The sequence below is a fragment of the Phragmites australis genome, chromosome 7, assembly GCF_958298935.1.
Source record: "Phragmites australis chromosome 7, lpPhrAust1.1, whole genome shotgun sequence".
Lineage (NCBI taxonomy): Eukaryota > Viridiplantae > Streptophyta > Magnoliopsida > Poales > Poaceae > Phragmites > Phragmites australis.
Window position 1 is genome coordinate 32,314,743 of NC_084927.1, and position 20,988 is coordinate 32,335,730.

General features: G+C 45.3%; 1 protein-coding gene and 1 pseudogene across 2 annotated transcripts; both read left to right on the top strand.

The window, feature by feature from the left end:
* Positions 1-4,239: 4,239 nt before the first annotated feature.
* LOC133924800 (uncharacterized) lies at positions 4,240-12,191 on the top strand (annotated as a pseudogene).
* Positions 12,192-14,935: 2,744 nt separating this feature from the next.
* Positions 14,936-20,110, top strand: LOC133924801 (uncharacterized). 2 transcript variants are annotated; one of them, XM_062370513.1, is made up of 10 exons: positions 14,936-15,265; positions 16,155-16,262; positions 16,682-16,769; positions 17,187-17,439; positions 17,550-17,798; positions 18,616-18,657; positions 18,783-18,880; positions 19,027-19,146; positions 19,559-19,648; positions 19,737-20,110. In XM_062370513.1, coding segments are annotated over exons 1-10 (1,176 nt in total). In that variant the 5' UTR covers positions 14,936-15,263; the 3' UTR covers positions 19,863-20,110. The 2 variants fall into 2 exon arrangements, with proteins under 2 accessions (XP_062226497.1, XP_062226496.1); XM_062370512.1 differs by having other exon boundaries at positions 14,937-15,265; positions 16,108-16,262.
* The last annotated feature ends 878 nt before the right edge of the window (positions 20,111-20,988 follow it).

The window sequence follows — 20,988 nt, forward strand, 5'->3', positions numbered from 1 at the left end:
CAACGGCTCTTCTGTACCCTGCTCTTGACCTCTATATTCTCAACGCAAGATGAGCGCAGGTGAGGCTTGAGGCATGCGGCCTGTGTGCGTGCGCACAGAAGGCCCAGGTGGGCAACGCGCGTGTGGCCGAGGCCCAGAGGAGCTGGACCATGCGGCTGGAGTTGGAGTCGGCCACGTCCTGTGCTGGGATCGGCAAATAAATAGGCATCGGGGGTGCCGAACAGTACCGAGCCAAAGAGAAATAGGAGATTAGATGAGAAAAAAAATAGGGTTTTGTGAGAAAACTTTTAGGATATTTTAGAGATGCATGTTGTAACCTATCCATAACAATGAAGTACAAATTTTGTAAGTTTCTCTCCGTGTTTATTGTGTTCATCGTTTTACGGTTATTTTCGATGAATCGTTTCATCGTTGCAATTTGTGTTGTTTTGATCATCCAAAATCATCATCAAGCATCAAGCTAACTCTTAGAAAAATTTAGTTGGTCAAATTTTAGTAATTCTTAAATTATTTACATTTGATCTATTTTTGTTACAGTGCCGTAGTCTGTTTGTGAATTTTATGTATTTAATACCAGAGATCCGATTGACTTGATTATTGTAGGAATAGTTTTGTATGATTGTCTAGTTTCTACATTAAAAAATAGGGCAATCTAACGATTAGATTTTTCTGGGCATCGATTTTAGTGATATGATAGCTATCTGTCCAGAACTGAATTTCGCGAATAAATCGAATGTTTGTTTAAAGTGGTTTAAATTTTGAATTTAGTTTTCGCAATTATTCACCCCTCTTATTGGGTAATTTGCATGTATTCTATCCTACACTTCTGCTAATCCAGTAGATAACCAATCAACCAGCAACAAGTAATCTGACTGCCATGAACTTCAGTCAATGTTATGAGATAATCCATCCCCCAAGCGTACGAATATCAAGTATCATGGTAACATAATAGAGAACATTTTCAAACCTATAGCTCTGAAAACAATTTTTCAAAGGCCATAAGGAACTAACAATGTATCAATGGTCAAGCATGAGGCATCATATAAGAATTATCATTTACACATGTATGCAACATGATTGTTGGCTGGTAATATCATCAACTGTATGCAAATATCACTAGATAACATGTTGCTGAAACTTTTTGTTGTGATCGTGATCGCAGTGAGCAGTGAAATAGTTGTTGATGTAATAACTATTCATCCTTTTTTATTTTGGGTGAGTAGGATATTTATAGGCATACCTTAACTACTCCCTTTATCATTACACGTTTGTCTCTTATATATAGAAATATTTCTATTAACATTAGAGAATATTCCAGTGTATCGCAAAAGATATAATAGTCATTGTCTACATATATTGTCATAAGTAACGAAATCTTAACATGTGTCTTGAGGGTCTCACATTGGACCCTTCGTCGGTACTACTAGCAATCTTCCTTGAGCCACTTTATGGTCAGGCTCCAACCAACTTGCGGGTTTTTCTTTAAGTTAGTCTTCGCTCTACTATCAAAGGGCCTCACGCTGTCTCCCTTCAGTCTCAGCACTTTTGTTAGATCCTTCATCTTTCAGGCCTCGTCGCATCCCTTCGTCCTCAGTGCTTCACTACACTCTTCGTCCTTCATGCTTTGTCGCATCCCTTTGATCTTTTGGGCTTTGTCTCCGAGCTTTGTTCCTTGAGTTGCTATGTCTTATCGAGCATAACTCTTGCATAACATAATGGAAACTATCCATACATTAACGTTAGTCTCTTTGTTTTGGTTTTTGGGATTTGATATTGTGGCCTAAGTCAACAAACGAGGGCACATGTGGTACCATTCCCCTAGCAGTGGCCCCTTCTCGGTTTTGGTTCTGACTTTAGGACGCTAAAATCGAGAATCTTTAGACAATGGGGTGGTACCCTGGCCTTGGTCTTCCCCCCTTCGATCGGCTCATGTCAATTCCCAAAAATGGCAAGATTAACCTATTATGAAACAAAGGACATAAAAATATATATCTTTATTTATTTAAATAAGGGCATAGCCCTATGCTATCATGCGGTGAAAAAAAGAAACAAAATACATTACTCGCCCAATTGCGTCAACTCTTCGAAACTTGCTAATAGTTTTCAAAATATAGTCTCTGCGCGACCTATACAATATATCTATGCATTTGCGCAAAGGCTGATGCTTCTCCTCCTTTGGCGAGGCAGCCTATTCCAGACTTGGAATGAACCAAGTGCCCGGTGCCCACTGATGTGCTGCGAGGATGGCCTGGCCGATGACCGGGACATTCGCCGCAACGTCTCACTGCCACACGTAAAATTGGGCTCTGCCTTGGCCATTGAGCCATCAGAGGAAGTGAATGCAGCCTTTGCGAAGGCCTGCGAGGTCCCTTTCCTCTGTAGGATGTACCATGTGTCATCCCATCTCTGCAATATAATCTTGTTGTGAAGCTCCAAGGTCACAATCCACTTTTCTCAACCTGGGAGGTTCCATTGGCCGTTGTTGTCTTCGAAGGTATATGGTGCCTTCAGGGGTGACGCCCACCGGACACCATCTGGTGATAGAGCCCACGACGTGTCGTTTTGGAGGAGGATAACATGGCCTCCCGCTTGAATGATCTGCGGAGCTTCTTCTTCAGGCCATATTCGTGGCCATAGCTCCTCCGTTGGCTCCGATGTCCAGCCGCTTGTGCTACCGACTTGCCACCATGACGCTTCCTCAATGCGCTCTCCGTATGTGATATAGCGGTTGCAGTACGCGTACATGATGATGATTTTTTCTGTTTCATCTCCCGGCTTTAGGCGTATGAAAAAACCCTTCGGGTTTTAATAGCGGATGTGTAACAGCGGTTCAGGCTTGGGTGTGTGGCATGACCTGAGATTGCGAACAGATGGAAGTCTTAGGTGGGCCGACTCTGTTGTTAGGCCTTTTATGGCTCGCGAGTGGTTCATAAGCTAGCTCTTTAATTAAATAAGCTAAACTGTTAGCTTAACTCATTACATAATCCAACGAGTCGAGCCGACGAACTTTGAGTTTTTCGTCCACCCTAGTGATAATGCTCGGAGGCCCAAGTGCCCGGAGAAACGAATATCTCAGACTCTGAGGGCAATCGGAAGATAATGCAACAAAACGCAGTGCCTGCTCTGCTGCCACCGAATCTGAACGACGAACTTTGTCATCACTCCGTATTCGGAACGTAGAATAACACAACCTGTACAAAAGGCCAGGCACGCAAGCAAACACGGGCGCAACCTGCTGCCGCTGGAATCCAATAAAGCCCCACGGTTCCTTGCCAAATCATCAGCAACGCACCACACCGGGCCAAAAATGGCGCGCGCCTCGGAAGCTAAACACGGGCAGGTCGTCGGGTGCCGGCCGCGGCTTGCGAGTTCCACGCGGCGCGCAGTGCACGCCCACCCAACCCGGGTCTCCACCACGTACCGACCGCTTCGTACGTTTCTTTTCCTGCCGCGCTCCTCCTCTGCCTTCGCGAAGTCGCAGATCTCCATGCGGGCCCGCGGCGCGGCTTCGGCCGCACGCGACCACCTCGGCCAGGGCGCGGCCGGCCACGTAGGGGGAGCGGGAGGACGAGTCCACCGTTTCTGAACCCCGGGCGCCGCTCCCGATGGCGCAACGAGCGCTAAAACTAGTCGGCCGTCACAAGAACCCGACCTGCTCCGGCACGCAGCTCCTCTGGCGCTCTGCGCTTTACGTCCGAAACGGGGTGTGAGCTTTTTGCCATCGCAAGTTCAAATCCAGTTCGAATGAGTAGAGCATGATATTCGATGGATTAACGGAGCTGTACTCTCGAGTGAAAAAAAATACTGAATTGTGGCTATGCAATTCCCTTGTTCAAATCTGTACAATAAAATTTTACTAAGCAGTGAAATTAAGATGATGTTAGTAAAGTTGGATTAAACAGTGAATATTTAAGACACAATCTCACGGTTCGTCACGATTCAAGAGCATATATCCATGACCGACAGTCAGACATTTGCATGCTCAATCAGGACGGTCATTCTTGTTTGTTGCATACACGAGTCAAACACGACTAATACGGCCTGAAAACGATACAAGCGTCCGATGCAGGCACTGTTTATCTGCAACCGTCAAAACACCCCCACCATTTTTATAACGTGCATGCCGCTCTTTGACCGCACTACCGCAGCCTACAAAGTGCAAAGCGCAGACATCCTCCTGCTTCTCCTGAGTCCTGACGCAGCTGAATTCCTTCTTCCAATCCAAAATTTACCACTCAACGCACACTAGTTCGGCCACCTCGTGTCCTAACCCCATCCGGCCATACATTAGCAGCCAGCAGCCCAGTATACAAGGCTACCAGCGTTCCGTCTTCGGCTCTGTTCGCCAGCCTCTCAAGGTCACACAGGTCACATCGATCTCCTCTGTCTCTCCGCCGCACAAGCAAACTATTCCTTTGGAGCAATCACGGTGCAGTTCAGTCGGGTGCCTCTGCAAGACTTCAAGAAAGCGCTTCTCCATGGACATGGAGTTGGAGGGGCGGCCGGCGCAGCCGCTGATGCTGAAGGAGTGGCTGGAGCTGGAGTCCAGCGCAGAGCTCTCCCGAGACGGCTTCGGCTGCTACCCGCGGCACCTCGCCGCCGAGCTGCGGAGTGCTAGCGGCATACGGAGGAACGGCGACGTTATTGCCAGGGTGTCGGCTGCGGTGAGGGGCGCGCTGTTCCCCCCGCCGGGACGTGACTCGTGAGGAGCAGGCCGCGCTCTCCAGGAACCTCTCGAGGAGGCTGCGAGTGGGGTTCTGGAAGAAGCGGAGGGGACAGCTGGAGGAGAGGGACATGCGGGTGGCCAGCTGCTCTACGACTGTCGCGAGTGGAAGGAGAGATGGCTCATCGTCGCCGGCAATGTCTCCGCGGCGGATGAGTTGGGAGGGTCGCCAGGCGGGTGGCGCCGGTGCAAGTCTCGGCAGCCATCGGAACCACCAGACAGAGGTAAGAACTAATTCATCTTGTTCTTGTAAGTATTAATTCTGATTTTCTCCCTTCTAGAAGGTATCGCTGCTCTTGATCTCTGATAGCAATTTTAATATGTGATTGATCGCAAATATTCGTTTTCTGCGATTGGCGAAGAAGGTTGTTGGATGCGAATGCGAGACATCGTGTCACTTGGACGAGGAGCGGGAGCGGGAGCAGCGGCTGAGCCCTGTTTCGGTGATGGATTTCCTCAGCCAGGATGAAGATGACGGCAACGACGGCAGCGGAGGCAATGGCCACAGTGAGGACGACGGGGACGACGAGATTGCGTCGCCGAAGTTCGAGCGAAGCCTAGCCAACGTTGGAAGTAAGTCTTTCTGCTTTTCGTTCGTTTGGATCCATTCTGAAATGAACTCCGTTGAACCACTTACTCCTAGCGTACTTCGTTAGCGCCATGCAAGTTGCGAGCAGCCTGCATTGCTCTGTTTCGTGTGCATGCGTTTTGTTTTTTGTTCTTTTTTCTGCCGTTTTGTTGAATCGATCACGTACGACCGTTTGTACAAAACGTTTAGCAGTACAAACTGTCTCTGACGAAAGCATAAAACAAGCAAATCGTTTCTTTTGGGAAAATTGGTCTCATGCCATTATCAAGATTTACATATTGACAAAGTACCACTGACTTCATATACTATTGAGATAGTTCAGGTATTTTGACAAAGTAGGAAAGAGAGGAAAATTTAGGATTTGCCATCCTTATAAGGTGGGTGGCAAAAAATTTCCACCTTAGCCCATGTATAAATGATTAAGTCAATGACTCAGAAAAAGAAATGCTTCTTTAAAATGAAAAAAATAAATGGCCCAAGAAAAAGAGTGGCAGTGGCAATTTTTCCTTTCTTTTCCTGCCAGAGCCCGTACTCCGTACGTTTCAGGTGCAGCAGTAGCAGTCTACCACTGCTTGGTGTCTCATGTTAAGCTACTTCAACCGCTTCACTCCGGACAAATGATCTGGGCAGTAAAATCGAGCACGTACGCTTGCAATCTGGTGCACACGAACTGTTGGCGTACTAAGCTTGAGGATCATGTTGGTAGCCCGTTGCTATCTAGTGTAGCTTCCTTTATCTACCCAGCCAACCCAGGGGACACTGCGCATGCGCGAACCTTTGTAAACTACTCCAGTGCAGGTAGTGTACAAACGGAAGGAGGAAAGCGCGATGTTGATAGCCAAGCGGAACTTACAATTGGTGCTCGATCGGAGAATAATGGTTGCGTGGGAACTTCAATTCTAACACATTTGAAAAGCAAAAGAAAAGGAAAATGATTGGACAGAATAATCGCTTTAACAATTAAATATAGCAACTTAGGGCCAGTGGTTGCAAGGTATACCATCTTTCCGTGCCCAACCCACTTTAGCTCCACATAAATAGATATATTACGTATTCTTTGGCTAGCAAAAGAGATAGTGTCTATTTTCAAGAAGTAAAATAATACTCGTATGTATTTGTAATAATAATCTGCGGAGACAATCAAATAGATAATCCACGGTGCAGCTTGCTGTCAGGATGAGTCATCACATATATATACATTTTTTACAGGTCGTTTGTTGTATATGATTAGTGTTGATGTAAGAAGATATCTTGTATAAACAAGTGTGATGAGGGCTCACTCATAAGAGTGGCTCAAGTTTGAAGAATTGGATGGAAATGAACACCAAATATGTCGCCTGATGGCTAGGGGTCTATATGTATAGTACCAGCAGAGTGTAAAATGTATAAGTATGCTTCTGCACAGATGACGATACAAATATCATCATATCGCATGGGTCTAGAACCGGTCAAATCATAAATCATGGATCTAGGTGGGATGCGCTTACTCCTAATCCGAAGATATTCTTCTATTACGGCAACACAGTGCTGCAAGTGGTTGCGCAGTCGGTCACCTATTGTGGTGCCGCACTACCAATATGTCAGGACAGCCTCCACTTGCGCGGGGGATGTTAGGATGGTCTCCACTTATGTTGCATTAAATGTAGGTCACTTTCTTGCAGGTGAAAGGACGGCTGATGAGCTCCCTCTGGTTATTTTTCCCCAAGGTCCGATGACTCACCCTCAGGGCTTCGGAAAGCCCATCCAGACTCCGAAGGATAGGGGTTCTGGAGACTGGGGCTCCGAAAGGCCAGGGTCCCTAAGGGTTCCAGAGCCTTTCATATCCACAAGGCCTCCCTAGATTTTGACTGGGGTTTCGTCAACTCAAACGATGAGGACGTTACGGGTCCCTCTGATGGAGGAACCAAGGGCCCATGTGAGATGTTATTACCTCATCGGTTTATATCCTATCGTAGTGATGCATTGGGATCCTAACTTATGCTCTTCGGGTGTTTCAGTGGTTACCAAGATAGGTCCATTCTCGGCCCCCATTCTAGAGGCCTCGGAGCCCCCGCGGGAATCGATGGTCTCTCCGGAGGTGCCCCTGATAGCCACTGCAGAGGGTGTGGTTCCGCCACCATGAGAGGCCAAGCTGGTTCATGTTTTGGCTTTGACGGCCGATGCCGGCGGGGGCTAACTCTGCATCAATTGAGGGGGGTCTCGGTTTTGAGGCCCTAACCTCGGATAACTTTGTGCTGCACCCAGAGGCGTTGAGGGTCTTTGCCTCGGCTTCCTCGCTCCTCAGGAGCGGAGGGATAAAGTAGTCGGTGGCCCGGGGTCCCCTCGAGGGCTTGGAGGCATGCCTGGAAGCGGCAGTCCTGCAGGTAGGGAGTTGACTGAAGCTTCCGAGACCCAATATATGTTTCTAGGCGGCTCATCTTATCGTTCCTATGATGTGCGTTGCAGCAATTAATTTTGACAAGGGTGATGGGGTGCACGTGGCACCAAGCCCTTGTTGTGGCCCATGACGAGGCTCGAGACGAGGCGGCGGGGCTCCAACAGGCGTTGGAGGAGGCCAAGAAATGGGCAGAGTTCACCTAGAGTCGTCTACAGGAGGAGGCGATGCTTCGCAAGCATGAGGAGAGCCTTCAGTGGGAAGAAGTGGCACGGCGGGAGCAAGAGGAGGGTCTTCCTCAGGAGGTGGTGGCACGGTGGGAGCGTGTGGAGGTTGAGGAGCGAATGGCTATCGAAGCCCTCCGGGAATTGGAGGCATCCCTCGAGGCGGCCGTTGCGGCCCGCATGACAGCAGAGGGTGATGCCGAGGCGTTGACGTATCACTCGGTATAAACTAGGATCACTCCTTGATCCCTTCTTCAAGCTACAACAGCTAGCTACAACTCACTATATACCTATAAGCACTAAACACTCTCTAATTTTATGCTAAATTTCCTTGGATAATCACTTTAAGTACTTTGATGGCTCGGATATATTCTCAAGTGTATATGAGCTTCCTCTAGACTCCAGCAGCATGCCACACACTCAAATAACTGAATGAAGGGGTACTTATAGCCTCAAACCCGCCAACTAGCCGTTTTCTCAACAGCTTAGAAAAGTTGTTAACACCGGATGATCCAGTGAGAACAGTAGTACTAACACCGGATCATCCAGTGATTACAAACTCAGAAACTAGCCATTGGAACTCTACTCAAAGCCTCTATGAACAACGTACAATCCGGTGTGCCTTCAAATCCATCACCGGATCTTTTGCTGAGTTATCTTGAGCCATCTGAGCCTTTACAGTCTCTGTGTAAAATGCTCCAGTGCATTCATCATGTGTTCATTTTATTCACACCGGACCATCCGGTGAGTTAAACATTCTCTTCTTTTCCCTGAAAATACTCTGGTGCAACTATCTCTATGATCACCAAACTATTCGATGAGTTAGTCTTCATTCTTCAGCAAATGCAGTCGCCTCTGCAAGAAATGCTCCGGTGCTATACTCCGGTGTGCACAAACCAAACACCAAACCTTCCGGTGGGTTAATTTTCAGTCTTCTACACTCGTATTCTTCACTGCAAGAAATGTTTCAGTGTTACCCTGTGCAAATCACCGGACTATCCAGTGAGGTTCTCATCCTTCTCCCACTTTATCAGAAATACTCCAGTCAGTTCAACACATAGAGCACCAAACTATCCGGTGAGGCTATCAGTCTCTGTGCACAATGCTCCAGTGAGTGCAAACTCCTTTGCATCGGACCTTCTAGTCAGGTCAATTCTCCTAGGACTTCTCCAATTTAATCAAAAATTATTTCGGCTGTGATGACTTCTTGATATATTGCATCCATGAGACTTACTAACATATATTCTTGATAAACATGTTAGTCACAATGACCTACCAAAATCACAATCATGACATAATATAGTCATTTTTGCTACACCTCCGTTGACTTCTAGAGCGAGGGCGTACGAGCGGACAAACTCGTCCGGGTCTAAGTCGCCCCTAAACTTAGGCAGCTTCGGGGTTCGAAATCCCTCCTGGAAGGGTGTGGCCTGCAAGTCCCTCTGTAGGGGAGAGTCGTGATCTTGTACTGGGACCTCACGATGATGAATCTAAGGCTTCAAAAACTACGCACTGATTGCAGGGGATGCTTGGTGGCGATGGGATGTGGGGATGAAGCCCTCACTAGTCTCTGGCCAGCCAGGGTTGGGACGACGCTAGCCGTTAAGGGAGCGACGGTGGTCCCGCGGGTAAGTTGTTGTGCTGCCCGCAGGGCCGTCTGCAGCTCCTCCAGCTGAGTCTGGAGGGCCACAATGCGCGATTGTTGCTCAACAAAGGCAATGTTCACAACGATGATGCGGGATGCAACCCCTAGGGATGTGGCAGGGCCCTCGTTATGCTGCTACTGCAGTGCCCTCGAGGCGGGCCCCCCTAGCACCAACCATAGTCGTGGTTGTGGTCAGGCTGCCGGTGGCCACATGACCCTCGTCCCCCCGCTTGGGGGGTTGTCGCCGGTATGGCGTGTGATCCTTCGCACAGGCATGGCCGGGGCATCGGTTGCCTGCGTTGTGGCCCCGACAGTCTTCTTTTTGAGTGGCATCCTACATTTCTGGCACTTCTATGTTCGTCCCCACGGATGGCACATGTTGGCGCAAGAAGATATCTTGCACGAACAAGTGCTGCGAGGGCTCACTCACAGGAGTGGCTCAAGCTTGAAGAAGAAGTGGAGAGTGAGAAACACCAAATATGTTGATGGTAAAAAGGATCGGTCCTTGTCCTGATGGACAGGGATATATATTTATAGTACCAATAGGGTGTGAAATGTACAGGTATGTCTCTGCAGAGATGGCGATACAAATCGCCATATCGCATGAGTTTAGAACCGGTCGAATCACACATCATGAGTCTAGGTGGGATGCGCTTACTCCTAATCGGAAGATATTGTTCTATTATGGCAACACAGTGGTGCGCAGCCGGTCGCCTATTGTGGAATTGCACTGCCAAGATATCAGGATGGCCTTCACTTAAATAGGGATGTCAGGATGACCTCCACTTACGTTGCATTAAATTTAGGTGACTTCCTTGTAGGTGGAGGGTAGCTAGTGGGCCCTTCTAATTGTTCTTTCCCCAAGGTCTCATGACTCACCCTCGGCGATTTGGAAAGCTCGTCTAGACTCCGAATGGTAGGGGCTCTGAAGACTAGGGCTTCAGAAGGCCAAGACCCCGAAGGGTTCCAAAGCCTGGTGATCCTCAAGGCCTCTGAGGATCCGTTTATCCGTAAGCGCGGACTGATGGGACTAGGAGTGTCGGGATCCTGAATGATAACCCCAACAATTGGCTTCTTTGGATAAGTAGTTGGATCATGTACAAGCTATTTGTGTGTCGTTGAACAAACAAGGGCATCAACTTAGCTCGTTCTACTATGAAAGTTGGTCACACTATACCCGATGCCTGTGTTGTAGAGTTGGGGTCTCCGGACAGCTGAAGAACATAACAATTAAGCCGACCGGGCCTAGAGGTGATGGGCCACGAGGCCCACAACTAATATCTTGTGTTTTGTTTCCACTTGCCATGGCAATGATGCCATGTTGGTATCCTTTTCTTTTCTAGAGAAATACCGGGACTTCTATTACTCAACGTTTTCGGGTATCTCATCCCAGCTATCCTTTTTATCCGTCACTAATCAACTTGGACTTGTTTTGAGAAAGATAATTACTTCCTCTATTTTTTAAATAGATGTCATTTTAGAAATTTGATTTTATTCTCAAATATATATCATTTTTTGTTTTTAAGGTGGTGTTTTACTCCAAAGCCTATATTAAAAACAATTGGAAAGTGGAGTTTTAATTGAATGAGTGTGATGGATTTGTGGATTATGTGGTATTGATTGAAGGTTAAAGAAATCAAAATAGGTAAACATGCCATAGATGAAAAAATTAGTTGCTACCTTGTTCTACATGCCGGAAGGCTAAAACAAAATCGGAGGAAATATTCAACAAGCTTTGTTGTATGATAATTTGTTGATGTACCATTTACTAGTATATATTTTTGGGCCGTACAATCAACGAGGTCTCCAAGAGCACATGATTTTAGCACTGACGCCCTTCTTTTAATCATCAATCTTTTTTCAGCTCATGTGATTGATTTGCTATTTCACCAGTCACTCTAACTAGTTGATGGCGAAAACTTTGTTGTACAGGAGCAAGCCAGCAGCTGCTACAACAAATCCAGCCATTTGAGCAGCTGGCCGAACTGGACACATCCGACGTGGACGATGCCACCATGATAGCGGAGGACATAACAAGCTGCCATGTCGGAGAATTGGACTCGACCGGAGATGATGAAGATGTTGAAGGTGGGTCCCCGCAAGATCTTCAAAGCCTCCCAGAAGCGAGCTCATCATGTGCTGCCCATTGCTTCCGGAAGCTTCTAGAAGATTTCTTTCACGACGGGCTATCGCCGTGCCACGCTGATGACCCAGATGTAGAGAAGTCGTTGTTGGCGACTGCTAAGGCTTGGCTGGATGGGCGACACTGCACGCAAAGATTGGACAAAAAGGAAAAGGTGGAGGAGATTGAGCGTCTTGGAAAATGGAAATGCTTCAGAGAGGACGAGCAAGAGCTATTGGCCTTTGATGTGGAGGGTAGTATATTCTGGTCATTGATGGACGAATTCATTGATGAGTTGTGATGACCACCGAAGAATCCTAAAAGAGCAATGCTGCAACACCACAGTTGTACTTCGAGGACAAATGTTGTGGATAGCTATTATTGTGGCAGGACAATTTGACAAAGTTTATTGATAAGTCTTTAAAAAAACCATGTTCAGGATCCTCCCCTCCCTTCTTCTACTATAGAGAGGAGGTGAAAACCCACGGCATGTGCATAGTTCCGGCCAGCCCCCTCGCCTACGAGAGCACCCTAGCATCAGAAGAAGAGGGCAGCTGACGTGCGACAGGTGGTAGTGTATAGTCTACTAGTTAGGTTGTCTAACTAGGTAGGATAGGATATCCTCGATGGCGTCGTTCCAGTGCCCATAGAAGATTTGGGTGGCCTCGACGGCGTTACTTCGGCATCCGATGAGGATTTGTCCCTCCTTTGCAGCCTTGGAGATGACGACAATATCGCCAACGTCGCCGATGCTACGAATCGGAGGTTAGTCTATCTTCCTGTGAAAGGGTGAGATATCCTTTTACCCCTTTCGATAGGTGATTGCTCCGAATCATCGATGGTGTTGCTGGCGATGGTGGACGACCCCTCTAGGCTTCCAGCGGTGGGATTTGAAGTTGGGGGCTCTAGATTTTATCCTCCATCTAATCTAGTTGGGCGGCAACCAATGTGTCCCGCAGGCAGTCTGAAGCGTTGACTCTTGCAGGATGCCCAACGTTTTGGCTCCAGAATCAGCGTCGAGTTGATTGAAGAAGAAAGTGAAGAAAACATGCTTGGAATTTATTGTATTTTTGGTTTTTGCAGGGTGTTTCTTGTAAAATACTCTATCCGTTCAGAAGTAATAGATATATATTTTTGGACTCAGTTTTCGAAGTTGAATTTTCTTATAAAATATATCATTTATAGCTACAAAATATATATAGTATAAAATAATTTTAAATTGTGGATGTAGCTATATAATTTTTATACACTAGATATTATTATAATTTGATTAAATATTAGTCAAAGTATACAAAGTTTGACTTAAAAAAAAAGGAATGCGTTTATTATTTCTGAACGGAGGGAGTATGATGTAATATGATAGAGTTTAAAATATAACTCTCCTTTTAAAAAAATCAATATGTTGAGAAATTCGGCAAATTAGAAGCAGAGGTCTCTCCGTTCAAAAAGAAGAAGAAATTCGGCAAAATTTTAGGTATCGACTTCAGAAAATCCATACATAGGCAGAAAGACCAGTCTCAATTCAAGTCGCTGTGGACGGGTCATACTATGTGATTAGGATTACTATAACTTAGATCCAGACTGTGAATTCGGGTTAAACTCTTTTTTATATACATTTTGAATTCGTGATAAATGATTCATCTGTATTGCGCAAACACTTTGGCTGTCTCTCTGTCCCCAAACAAACAATTCGGTTGGCTCATGGAAAGACGCTTTAAAATTTCCCAAATAAGAGCCCTCCCGAGGGCCGAGGTAGAAGAACATTCGGTTCGGTGTGACTGGCCTGCGCGGCCCGTACAGCTAGAGCCAGCTAGTACATATGAATAATGGAGGGTATGTTTGGTTCTTTTGCTCACTCTTACTAAGTCTTATTAGTAAAGCTAGAGATCAAGCATCCATGTTTACTTCTTATTTGGTTTGAATTTAGATAAGAATATTTTTCTTTTAAAGAAGAGCCAAGTTAACTTTTCTCTTCTAACAAAATTAACCTTACCTAACAAAACTCGTGAATAAAAATGGACAAAAGAAACTAAACATACCTAGAGTAACAACCCATCACCAGCTTTGGGGTTCCTTCCCCCGTCTTCTCTCGCCATCGTCTCCTTCCCAAACCCTGTGCTTCGAGAGTTCGAACCCATTGCCTCGTACGCACGTACGCAGTAGCAGTCCTCCTCCTCCGCTACATCTAGCTGCCATGGATGCCGGGAGCGGCGCGGCGTGCTACAGCTAGCTGCCGTGGAGCCTGGGAGCGGCGCGGCGGGCCGTTCAGCACGATGGCGGGCAGGAGCTGTGTCACGTCCGTGCAGCAGCAGTTTTTTTTTCCTTTGAGAAGACAGTGCATCAGCAGATGGGTCGATCCATATGGCCCTTTGGTCCCTGGGAGCCAAGCCTCCTGGCCACCTCAGATGGATCGCCCCGTTGATCCTTAAAACGGTGGTGGATCACTATTTCACTAGAACATTTGACAGCTTCAGATGCAACCCTTGCAAGAATGTTGAGTTGAAGCATGAACAATTTTGTGCCTTCACCACATATTGGTTCCAGGACAATTTGTGTCACAGATCCACACTCTCTGCTACTCCAGATCAGTACTTTGCGGAAGTCTTTCGATGACAGTGATGTTGCTATCGACCCCAGATTTGGGTGCCAGCCCCTATTCATGATTGTCGGAATCTTCTCAGTCTCGTAGATACATATAATGTTTTGAAAGAAATATATTTATTTGTCTGTATATATTGTTTTATTTTAGTCTATCAAATATAAATATATGATTTAATCTTTACTCGAAAATGAATCATAGCTTAGCCTAACGGATGTAGGTACAGACAGAACTACTTATAAGTGTTTAAAATCATCTTCATACGAGTAATCAATTACCATCTCAATTATTACATCCGCTTATATAGCATCATATTCAGTCAACTAAATAAAAATTCAACTCAACCTATCCAAACAACCAAATAATCTTTTTTTAATAATATAACTTTTAACTTATTTATACAATATAGCGCTACAAAACCTACCCAACCGACTGTTACTCTGGCCTTGAAGCTTGAAAAATTAACTTCGATCCGGAGTGTAAACTTGGGATTCATCTGCGATAAACCTGGAAGATCTCCTCTTATTTGACGGTCCTGTATCAGGAAAACACATTGGCCGTCTTGCCCTTCCTTCACGAACATTTTGGGTGGCTAGCAAAAGTAAGCTCCAGAAAATTCCCAATTGGGCCTCCTCCCGAGGTAGAAACGTGTTCGGTTTGGTGCGACCGAGACCGACGCGCGTGGCCCGCACAGCCGGGGAAGGAGAGGAACCAGTGCCAGCTCTGTTGCGCCGCGCCGCCATCTCCCCCACACTCCCGGTGCTTCGATCCCATTGCCTTGTGCGCAGCAGTGCTCCTCCTGTTCCGCCCCCTCTCCTGCGCAGTCCCATTCGCCTCCTCATAGCAGCTAGCTCCCTGCCCTTCTCCGCAATCTACAGCTGCTTCCCCCGCTTCGTTCGAGCCGCTAGGGTTTCCGGAGCTCGAGGCGAGGCGACATGACGACGCGGGGAGCCAAGCGCGCCGCCACCTCCGACCCCGCCGCCCCCGATGTACGCATCTCTTCTCTACTCTTTCTCCCGCGCCTCAATCGCGTTTCTACTTTGTCCCCGCGATATGTACTGTTTGTTTGGGTCTTTAGGGGACGTAGCAAGGTGAAAGGTGGGGGACCTATTGGGTTTGGAGGCTGGTCGTGGATAGTGTTCGGCTTGCGGCGCTGATTCGATCTCGTCGATTACTGAAACTAACCTACAGTTGGTAAGGTTTGCTTAGTGTTTTCGAGGCTGATTTGGGGGTGAAGCGACGCCATTGCGGTGGAGTTGGTCAAAAATCATGTATTCGAATTTGAAGTGCACTGTGTGAGCAGAAGCTTTAGGCTGTTGTTATGTGCTTTGTTGGATTTTTGTGCAGTATGTAAGGTTTTTTTAGTGATGGTCTGATGGAGATTCGGAACTATGGCCAAGGATTACTTTTAGCTGGGAAGACAAAGTTGCAGGATAATCTGCTCCACGTCACTGGATCATTCCTAGCTTACGCAAAACTAGGTCTTATAGTTGTCAGTACACTTCAATGTTGGGTAAATGAACCCTATTGATTACTCTGACAAATAACACGATCACAAGTCTAAAACTTTTAACTGAAGCTTGACGGTTCTAGTTTGCTCGAAGAAAAAGAAAAACACTGCTGTACATCAGCCTTAGCACATTATATAAACTATCATTCTGATTTTTTTCATGGGAGCCTACTCTCTGGAAATTTGCTAACTAGCATCCACTCAAAATAAATAGTTTCCCTGTGATTTTCAAACATGAATAGAGATTAGATTTTCCTATTGTTCTATCTTGCTGTAGAATCTGCCTCTCGGTTATTCATTTTTGTTGTTGTAATGCTGCAGCTACCAAGTAAGAGAGTAATGGACGGACCCTCTTTTGATGTTCACAGGGCGGAGTCTTCCCATCAGCATGTGATGGCAGGACCCGCTACTTTAGATCCCCGACGGGCTGAGGCTGCCAGCAAACATGTGAAGGCACTCAATACCCAGTTCGCGAGGTCTGTCTCTTCACCTGCTAGTTTTTACGTCTCGTCTTGTGTGTTGTGCCATATACTCGTATGAATCATGTCACCATCTGGAACTTGGTGCTGCTGGAGACATGGTCTACCATCTCACACTGTTATATGCTCACAGTTTTTTAAGCATTTAGTTAGTGTCCCCAAAGGAATGAAGATTAGTTCGTTAATATAGAGAAATCCTCTTTTCTTCACTGATTATCGTCTCCCTTGGTCATGCTATGAAGTGTGAAGTTTACCATCATTGGTTATTACTGTATTTTTAAAGACCCTTGAAAACAATTTCGGAAAGTTTCCTGTTCATGCCGCTTCGTGCTGCATATCCCTTGAAGTTGTGCTCAAATATTTATATCTTGTTGAATGCATACTATATACTCATGTGGACATTTTATTTTGAGCAGCTGGGTTCAATTGCAGTTGCAAAATCATCCAGCTGAACTCTGGGAGGATGGCGTCAAAGATTACATATCCCATGCTTCTGAAATCATGGTATGCCTGACTGGTATATGGATTTGCAAGATATTTTCTCTATTTCATTCATATAAATCATGCAACAGATATTCTTTTTAGAAACTGCATAACCGTGTCTTATTTATCACTGCTGATGAGTTTAATCTATCACATCAACTTTGTTTTACTTGCAATTGGTCATGCATAGATATATGTAATCATCTAGAATACTTTCTATTAAAATGTGCCTTTTTTGTTGAGTGTTTGAACTGTAGAATTGACCAATATATATAATTATCTTGTATGTTTCTCTACTTCGATTTTATCTGAACATTTTTTAGAGTGATTTCTTTTTGAACATTGCTTAGGCAGTTGTTTGGTATTATATATGTTTTGTGAACAGCTTGTTAATCAGATTTCTCATCATATATGTTTCTTCTATTGTTTGCTCATCAGGAGAAATTCAAGGATGTCGTCAACTGGCTTCGACAAAATAAAGCAGGCTCAACAGCTGTTTCATCCCCAAGTCCACTCGAGGATGAGAAGACTACTTTGCCGGCAGCAGATGATAGCAAGTTTGTGATACAGCCAAGTTCAGATAAGGGACAGAAGGTCCCAGTTATGACATCTACCTCTTCACTTTCTCAGAGCTCAAGCTCGCAGAACAATTTCTTGTTTTCTTCTCAGCAAAAACCGCCAGCTTTTAGTGGTATGACTACCCACTAGTTTATATATCATATTATGTTTACACTTACTGTAGATTATCTTGCAGACATATTAATTATATATTCATATTGGTTATGCCACAATGATGTTCAGGCATATTTGGTGACAAGAAGACATCTGGTGAGAGCAGTAAACCATCTTTCCAGTTTGGTGCAAATAATGGCATCTTTGGTGACAAGAAGAACTCACCTGGTGGCAGCTGTAAACCTACTTTCCAGTTTGGCGCAAACAATAGCTTTTCGACACCAAATGCACCATCTATTTTTTCGGCTTCAGTTGCCCAAAATTTTAGCATGCAGACTCCGGCTCTGTTTTCAGTGAACCAACAATCAGTTCTCTCAGGTATTTTTCTGATTTTCATTTAAGTGGTGCTTTCTCTTGTGTTTATTTTCCACTTTTGAGGGCCTAATGCATCAGATATTGATATTTGTACTTATAGTAAGATTGCCTGCTTGGAGCATGTAAAAAAATATTGCCTGTTTAGAGTACTTGAACAATGCCATAAGACATTGAGATTGCATACTAATTGGTTCCGTTTTAGCAGTGCAGATCATCAAGCAGCCAACATTATTGTTTTATGCTTATTTACATGTTTCACGCTCACCATTCTATTTAGAATTTGACAAGTGCGTTACTACTGTAAACCATTTATGTTCCTCCCAAAGGACTCCGCAGACAATATGCTTTTAAAAAAATGGTTTTGTTTCACTGAAAGATCGTAGTTTTAGAAATATGATCAAACTTCTCCATTCACTTTAATAGCAGTATAGCACCAAAACTTACATCTGTTACTTAATTCAGCACTCTGTCCATCTCTTGTAGTTACCAATATCATCTGGCCCAGCAGCCAAACTGTTTGTGCATAGATTTGATCTAAATACCAAAGTTACAGTTCTCATGCAGTGCAGCAGTTGTTGCAAGCATCACTCCTGCAATTTAGAAAAGTAATTTGTAATTTGATCGGTGATCCACTAATTGGTTTTGGCTAACACAACTTATATCATGTAAAGTTGCGCTCCCTTATCCTCATTTGAAAATCAGATGATAAAAGCCATTCAATTGTTCCACTGGCAGTACCTCACCACCTTGATATAACAAACTAGGTGTTATATCCATATTATTTGTGTGGAATATAAAATCCTTCTTGTTGCTTTATCAGGAAACCAAAATACTGCTGAAGCTTCAGCTGATCCAGACGAAGGTAAATATCGAATACTTTACATCCACCTTCCGCGCATGTGATGTTACGTTTGACTATAAGTCCCTCACCCCTTACTGTCCAATATGCTGTCCTCTTAATTCATGGTTTATCATATTTGTGATCAGATGCCGAACCTGAGAAGCCAAGCAGTCCTTCTGTAAAGAAGGCAGAAGAGAAAGGAATAGTTGTTGTTCATGAAGCAAAATGCAAGGTTTATGTGAAGGTATCCATTATTTTCTGTTTAGCATTTTGCTTTTTCTCGTAGAATTATAATGTGTTTCTTGGCTCTGTTAGTCTAATACCGTGCAAATTTTTCTTAGCAAGTTATTTCAGATTTTGCTTAATTTATTTATTTTTCCATTCATGCAGCATGATGACGCTACCAAGGGTTGGAAAGACATTGGTGTTGGTCAGCTCTCTATCAGAAGTAAAGAAGGTGCAGAGAAAGCTTCCAAAGAGTCCACTCCGACCATTGTTATTAGAAATGATGTATGTCTTCTTTATCTGTTCATATATAGTAATTAAAGTTTGTTTGTCTTCAGTTCTTTGGATGTTAATGTTTAAATATTTATCCTTCTACTGCATGTGAAACTTGAAATTACATGTGTTATATCTGATTTGGATATTACCAATATTCCACTCCACAAATGGTGTGATTTCCCAACTTTTCTGTCCCTGTAAAGCAAGTCAAGTACATTTGCCTTAAGTCTCACAGGGTGCTACTTATCTTTTCATTATTTGTTACTTGATAATTTTCTACCGAATTTGCTTGAACATTGCTAGCTATTTAGCTGGCAAGTATAGCTGATTTTCTTTTCACTCTGTTCTTTGCCAACAGTTGCACTGCTGTAAGATCATTTCTGATGTGGACAAAATACTAATGTTTTTAAACTGGTAGCAGGTTGGTAAAATCCTCTTGAATGCTCTGATCTACAAGGGGATAAAAATGAATGTTCAGAAGAACACAGTTGCTTCGATATTTCACACTTCAGTAAGTAACCATAGTAGACCCCGCCCCCCACACCCTACACGCCACAAAAAAAAGAAGAATACCATAACTCCTGTTATTTTTGCCCCAGGATGCACAGTCAAGCGAATCAGCTGGTGACACAGTTGTAGCTCGAACGTACTTGTTCCGACTGAAAAATGAGGAGGCGGCTACTAAGTTGTCGACAGCAATAAAAGAAAACGCACCCTCGGACTGATTCGGTGATTCTTACGAAGCTCTGCTTTTGGCACGAGTTACAAGATCTAGAGGGACGCACCAATGATCTCTGCATTGGGCCAAAATATGCCTTGCAGAGTTTTTTGCCTAGTTACACCACCAAGAGAAATATTTCTTGCTTGTAACTTGTAACTTATAAGGCTGTCTGTCTATTTATACTACCTTTTCACCCCTCATTATGTATCTTCTTTGGCATCGATAAGGTTATTGAGCATGCTTAAAGCTTCATCTTCATGCCACCTGAGCAGCAACGCTATTATGCTAATGATTCGAATCTGTGGTTGAAATCTTGACTTCATATTTCTGGTCCAATTTTCAGCACCCCTGGTCTGCTCACTGTTGTCCTGGTTGATTGTATTGGAGATTTGACAGAAACGGCGGTACGGTACTCTAAATTGCTCGCCCATTCGATTCCTCGTGGTCTCCTGTATTAGCCACTAACTGATGCGCCATCCTGACCAATGAGCTGAAGTGTGGAGCAGAGGCCGTGAAAAGAGCGGAAAACATTTCAAGTGTGCAGAGGGCAGAGGAGACTCCGAGTTTTTTTTTCCATTTAAGCATGCATGAGCCCAGAGTTACAAAGCTAAGCACGGGAGGCAGACTTTCCTATTTCTATGCAGAACTTGCGCGTCCATCCGCTTGCCCGTGTTTCTGATCTGCGTTGCAGCCGCCGGGTATTTTCCGTCGGTTGGTTGCGTTGGAGCACGTAACCGATGGAGTCCGGGCAGTCGAAGCTGCCGCAAGGCAAAGAGGCGGCCGTCGCGCTCTGCCGTGACCTGTCCACGCTGCTGGCCGAGTCCATCCGCCTTCGCTAAGTGCTCGCCGACGCCCACCATGCGCAGCCCGGTTCGCTGCGCGCCTCCGGCGCTGCGCTGCACGACTTGCTCCGCGCAATCTAGGCCGCCACCCCGCAACCCAGTCCCGCGCTGCAACTCCCCGCGCAACGTAAGGCCGTAAGGCGGATGACACGCCCCAGGCCGCCGCGTCGCCCGCCATACAGAGGTCAATGACAATTACTGTGACAACGTATGTTTCCACTCGGACGCTCTGATGATGGCGGGCATGTCAGGGGAACCTCCGATGAGCAGACCATGCTGCCTCTCCCC